Source organism: Chrysochloris asiatica, unplaced genomic scaffold (assembly GCF_000296735.1).
Source record: "Chrysochloris asiatica unplaced genomic scaffold, ChrAsi1.0 scaffold00063, whole genome shotgun sequence".
Lineage (NCBI taxonomy): Eukaryota > Metazoa > Chordata > Mammalia > Afrosoricida > Chrysochloridae > Chrysochloris > Chrysochloris asiatica.
Window position 1 is genome coordinate 13248177 of NW_006408581.1, and position 6858 is coordinate 13255034.

The 6858-nt window shown below is 35.4% G+C and overlaps 1 protein-coding gene across 1 annotated transcript in view; it reads right to left on the bottom strand.

Annotated features, from left to right (window-relative positions):
• Positions 1-257: 257 nt before the first annotated feature.
• DACH1 (dachshund family transcription factor 1) overlaps positions 258-6858 on the bottom strand; it is a 601285-nt gene continuing 594684 nt past the window's right edge. Inside the window, exon 12 of the mRNA XM_006864308.1 lies at positions 258-985. Coding sequence (XP_006864370.1) covers positions 948-985 — 38 coding nt within the window. The 3' untranslated portion in view covers positions 258-947. The remainder of the gene's footprint in view (positions 986-6858) is intronic.

Sequence of the window (6858 nt, forward strand, 5' to 3'; positions counted from 1 at the left end):
GCGTTAAAACCAGAAAGTTGTCTTTCTGACCAACAGGGTGACAAAACATAGTCTCTAAAATTTTCATTTTCCTAAACTCTAGTATACTACTGCATACATAATACCTTCCTTGTGTGTTTTATTTTTATATACTGTACATGTGACCAACAGTTTGAATAAGAAGCAATTGTTATTATTTTTTATTCTATATACCACTACCAGTTTGGAATGAGAACATGTTGCATTTATATATAGCTTTTTAATTATTATTTTTAAGTAAAAAGACCTTAAATGAAACCTTTTGGCTCATAGTCAATGCTTCTTTTTTAGATATGAAAAAATGTTATTTCACTGGGTTGTTGTCAACATCCATTTGTTGGTCTTTTGGAAAGTATGTAGAAAGAAAATCTTCAGGAGGAAACCCACAGTTAGAGAGTTTGTAACTGAATGTAACAGAATATTACTCTTTATTTTATGATATATTTTTCCAGGAATCCTTAATGCCCCCTACAAACTCATTTCCAAGTGTTCTTGCAGGTTTCTGGAGGACATAATTCTGTAAGTCTGGGTGACCAGTGCTATAAGAGTCTGTTGATGTGCTCAGATACAGAACTGTCAGGAGAGGAAACTGGTTCATTCCACTAAAAAACAAAGTTAGGTCTTATTCTGACCTGCTTTTAATTCGGTATGCAAATGTCCAGCAGCAAAGTTGCAGTTATTAACTATAAGAAGTTTGATACTTGTACATTTACAAACATTCTCAGGTCTCTGACATGAACCACAGGTGAAAATCAATGCAGGAAACTTTTTTTTTTTTTTTGTAGAATACTTAAACTTTTGAAGAACATTAATACACAAAATTGAGGAAGTTCCCTTAAAAGGACTTTATTTTTTTCCAAACTTTCCAATGACGAATGGCTAACTGCAAAGTTCTTTACCATAACATGAATTTCTTCACCATGAAAGATTCAGTACATGACAGTAGTTTTCAAATACAGTCTTCCATCTGAAAATGAACAATATAAAATAATTAATGACAGGGCATTTGTGGAACACGTGTGAATATAAAAACTGTATAACCTTGATATACTATACAATTTGTGGTTTTATTCTATTTGCACTTTTAGGAGGTAATCTTTTCCACATACTCTAAAAGTTAGTTTATAATTACATTGAATTTGTAGGGTTGAAAAGAATACAGCATTTCTAGTTCTCATAAATATATATTTGCTACTTTGATATCAGTTGCACTGCACTAAGAAAAGCGATAAGAGGAGGTGGTGTGCTTTACTGATATGCAAAGCTAGTTGATTTCTGTTGAATGACAATTACTTCCTCCAAGCTTGCAGAACCAAATTTCCTCTGCATGCACTCAGGTGTATCTCCATCAAGAAAGACAGCGCTCTCATCTTACTCTTTAGCAGTGTTGTTAAATATACCATGTAATGTAACTATTGTGCACATTTGTTGCTATTTATATGAAAGTCATCTAGGTTATTTCATCACTATCAGTGAACTATATAGCCTTTGCCCCCTCAAGTGGGATTAACCAAATCATTAAATGTTAAAATGTGAGTGTAGTTCTCAAATTTTTGCAAAGGGAGACACACACAGTTAAGTAAAACAGAAAAGGAAATCAAATCTTGGACACACTTTATACATTCATTCGAATGAAGCAGAAATAAGAAATGGAGAACTCAAAGTCCAAATCAAAAGAAAACATAAACTTATTTTTCACATGTAAAACCCTCTGAACTGTCTACTATGTGGCGTGGCCTAACTTTACAGAAAATGTATCTAAATTTAAATTTGTAACATGTACAGGAAAGGGTATAGTATTCAAAAGAGTGAAATGTTCTAACACTTACAAATTCATATTGCAAAATGTCTGATAACTTGAAGAGTTAAAATATAGGAGAGCAGAACAAACCTATATAAATTAAGGAGTCTTGGTGTGGCGCTGTAGGATAAGCACTGAAGCTCAAGGTCGGTTTGAACCACAAGATCAGCCAATCAAACTCACACAATACAGGTTAGCTATGAGTCAGAAGTGGGCTTTAGGACACTTAACAACAACAACAATATAAATTAAGGAAATAGAAAAGATAATCTAAACATTTTCAGAGTTTTCTCTGAACAATAACTAATAAACAATAAACGACTAGAGTTGTTGTGTGCTTTAGAATGGGTTCTGACTAACAAAGACCCTGGATAGGCTTTCTGGTAGTGTAGTGGTTACGAATCTGGCTGCGAACTGCAAGGTCAGCAGTTTGAAACTACCAGCTGTTCCACGGGAGAAAGATGAGGCTTTCTGCTCCCATAAAGATTTACAGCCTCGGAAACTCTGTACAGGGTCGCTATGGGTCAGAACCAACTCAACAGCACTTAACAACAACAACAACATAGGGTTTCTGAGAGTGGCTGGTGGGTTTGAACTGCTGATCTTTCAATTAGCATTCCAGTGCCAGAGTAGTAAAGTAATTAGTCAGAAAGAAAGTTAAATATCAATGGGAGGCCATTTTTACCTCATGGAAACATTGCCTGAATTCTATATTCTTTTCCCATGTTTTATTTTAGCCTAATTTTTAGGGCTGGATTATCATCTCTAGGATGGAATTGAATTCTGTTTTGCTCATTAATGCTTCCCAAGAATATAGCATGTGTTCAATAAATATGTACTGAAGAAATGAATGAATGAATGAATGAATCAGAGGTAGGTTTCATGTAATGATTTAGACTAGGAGTCCTGGTTTGGCGCTGAAGGATAATGTGTTAGTTCCTATATAGGGGAGGATCGCTATGGGTCTGAACTGACTCTATGGCACTTAAGGACAACAACAGCTAATTGCATAATGTATATTTTAAACTAATAAATACTTTCCATAATACATATAATTTACACACAAAGCCCTCGATTTTCCCTAAACAGCACACATACAAATAGACACGAGATTAGTCTCAAACTTGTTCATTTCTAATAAGAGAGTGAGTTATTATTAGCCTCTTTAAACCTTGCACAACTCTAAGGATGATACCATTTACCTGGAGATTAATGATAACATTCTTCAAGCTTCCAAATATCATTAGTATTCCAATTCAATAGTCATCCTACATTAGGATTATTCTTAACATTTGGAACATGCAAAAATTAAGTATAATACAACTTCACTATCTTGAATTTTAAGATATTCAAGTATTTTAAAGGGTTGGCTTTATCTTAATCCTACTCTTGCTATTATTGTTGTTGTTAAGTGCCTTCAAGTCAGTTCCAAATCATGGTGATTGTGAATAGGGTATCCGAGGAGCAGCTGGTGGCTTTGAACTGCCAACCTTGAGATTCGAAGTACAGTGCTTATGCTATAGTGCCACACCTGGAGTCTAAGTAATCTACTCTAAGTAACAATTGTTTCTCTATTCATAGAGATAAGAAAACAGGATATGGTATATTAGAACAGATGACTACCACTAGAAATTGCCAATCACATGAAAATGTGCTCCCTGTGATAAACACTGGAGCGCAAACTGCAAATAATATTTATACAAATAAAAATCTAGGTGCATGCATATTGATGTTACTAAAGATGGAAATAGAAAGCTGGTACAACTACAGCTGTCCAATGTTTAGCCCCTTAGCTCCTCTATCTCCTTTCAATTGTCCATTATGCCTATTCTGTTTCATTTGTGTTGATAGCATCATTCATATTAAAATTTAAAAGGAAATAGACATTTGCTATGTTGTTGTTATTAAGTGCCAAAGATTTCTGACACATAGGGACCCTGTAATAATAAGATTTCTGAGAAGCAGCTGGTGGGTTTGAACTGCTGACCCTGTGGTTTGCAGTCCAGTGCTGGTCCTACAGTACCACACAAGAAGTCCATTCCTATGATTAGATGAAAGAAGAAAGACATCCTTAATTCCCCAAAAATTCAGATTCCGTAAAGTGTGACCTTTTACAATGCATGTAATAAAGTATGTAGTTACTTCAAAACCAAAACAAATTGTTTCATTGCTTATTATGAATCTTCTAAATCATTGTGTATTGAACAACAACAACAAAAAATAAGTCTTCAAACAGTTGTGTTTTTGTTTTTTGTTTTTTTTCTGTGACATTGACAATACATAAGGAAGAAAGAATCTAGGAGCAAAGAGTGGATCTGTAGGACATACTCCACTAAATCTGAGTAACAATTCTAAAGGATTTTACATTTATATTACTAATCAAATTCTTCATCAATGTCCTCAAGATATTTTATAAACTTGTACTGGTTTTCCTCTCCAATCTTATCTCTCATCACTCTCTTCTTCACTGACTTCCTTTGCATTCTCCTGCATATCAAGCTCTAGTCTTCCTGTAAATATTCAGAACATTCTTTCTTCTATTAAGGTCAGTCCACTCCCTTCCTCCTTTGCTTCCTCCTATTGGCCTTCTTTATATTGATCTTCCCTGGTGTGGACTGAAAGGTTGGCAGTTCAAATTCACCATCTGGTCCTCAGAAACGCTATTTAGGGTCACTAGGAGTTGGAATCGACTTGACAGCATTTAACAACAACAACAATTTATTCTTTAACACAAAAACCTGGGGATGAACTCCAGAGTGCTAACTCACTTTGTACTTACATATGGTGAGTGTAGTACAAGGTGATCAATCATGCCAAGTTCCTGATTGGAGGAAGATTCAATAACAACCTGCAGTATGCAGATGATACAACCTTGCTTGCTAAAAGTGAAGAGGACTTAAAACATTTACTGATGAAGATCAAAGAGCACAGCCTTCAGGATGGATTATATCTCAATGTCAAGAAAACAAAAATCTTCACCGTTGGACCAATAAACAACATTCTTATCAATGGAGAAAAGATTGAAGTTGTCAAGGACTTCATTCTTCTTGGATCAACTATCAACACTCACAGAAGCAGCGGTCAAGAGATCAGATGACGTATTGCATTAGGCAAATTTGCTGCACAAGAACTTTTTAAAGTGTTGAAGAGCAAAGATGTCAGCTTGAGGACTAAGGTGCATCTGATCCAAGCCATGGTATCTTCAATAACCTTATATGCATGCGAAAGCTGGACAGTGAATAAGGAAGACCTTAGAAGAATTGATGCTTTTGAAATATGGTGTTGGAGGAGAATACTAAAAGTGCCATGGGCTGCCAAAACAACCAATAGATCTGTTTTGGAAGAAGTGCAGCCAGAGTGCTCCTTAGAGGCCACAATGGCCAAACTTCATCTCTCATACTTTGGACATATTGTCAGAAGGGAAGAGTCGCTGGAGAAGAATATCATGTTTGGTAAGATGGAGGGTCAGAGAAAAAGAAGAAGACCCCCAACAAGATGGATTGGCCAAGTGGAAGCATCGATGGACTCAAGCGTGGCAACAGTAATCAGGTTGGCCCAGGATCGGACATTGTTTCGTTCTGCTGTGCGTAACGTCTCTATGGGTCGGTGCCAACTCGATGGCACCTAACAACAACCTAACACACAACCAGTGTCTGAACCCTCACAACCAGTCACTATAATTGTGTTGAGTGCTTAAGAAAAGAAGTTAAAACAATATTGAAAACATGGGGAACTGAGTGTTCCTTCTAGATTACAAATTAATTATCTAACATTAAATGAGGAGGCTTCAAAGACTTCATGCCAAATGGAATTAAAAGAATGCAAATTTTCTACAAACTTTTAAAAGCCACCTTATACACATAAAAAAAGGAGTGAGTTTCTTAAGAGTTTACAAATAAAGTCATTTCTACACAGGAGTATGGACTGAAAACTAATAAATACGCTAAAATGAAATATAAAAAAGCATGAAATAAAAATATAGTTATTTTGTTAAAAATTTAACATGTATAAAAGCTGATTATTTACTCTGTATTGTATTCATTTTATTTTGATTATATTATATTTTATTATTGTTGATGCTAAGTGTTCTGATTCATACCAACCCTGTGTAGGGTTGCCAAGGAACAGTTGGTGGGTTTGAATCACTGACCTTGTCCTTACAGTTCAGGGGTTATCCTACAACACCTCACCAGGACTACCATACTATTTTATAAGCAGTAATAAAATGATAAAAGGAGCTCTGGCGGTAAAGGAGTTAAGCACTTAGCTGTTAATAGAAAGGTGAGCAGTTCAAATTAACTCAGAGGTTCAGCAAGAGAAAGACTTAGTGATCTGCTTCATATAGATTAAACAAAAACCAAAAATCTAATTTATTGCTGTCTTATGCTAATTCACAGACAACACTATGGGGCAGTGCTACTGTGTCAAATGAGGTCACCATGAAGTGACTTCAACTCAAATACACCCAACAACAGTAACACCACTAGAATGAGAATGATTTAGGGTAGAGCTTACCCAAAAAGTATTAAATGTCAAACTTTAGAAAAATTAATTTATAAATATGCTTATGTAATAAAAGATTTTTTTATTATACAACAATGAAAAGATTATCTTTAGCATGTTAGAAATTTTAAAGTCTATCTAAAACTAAAATTAAAACAAAAAGATCAGTTTTAAAAGCATACCAGTAACTATATATCTATATATGTTATTGTTAAGTACATTTGAATTGATTTCAACTTATAGTGACCTTGCAAAGTGTTTCCAATGAGCAGCTGGTAGATTTAAACCACCAACCTCGCACCAACCTCGCAGTTAGCAGTTCAGTGCTTATCCTACAGCATCACACCAGGATGCCATATATATATATATATTGTTGTTAAGTACCGTGGAGTCGGTTCCAACTCATAGTGACCCTGTACAGGGCTTCTGAGGCTGTAAATCTTTACGGGAGCAGAACGCCTCATCTTTCTCTTGTGGAACCGCTGGTAGTTTCGAACTGCTGTCCTTAAGGTTGGCAGCCCGACTTGTAACCACTA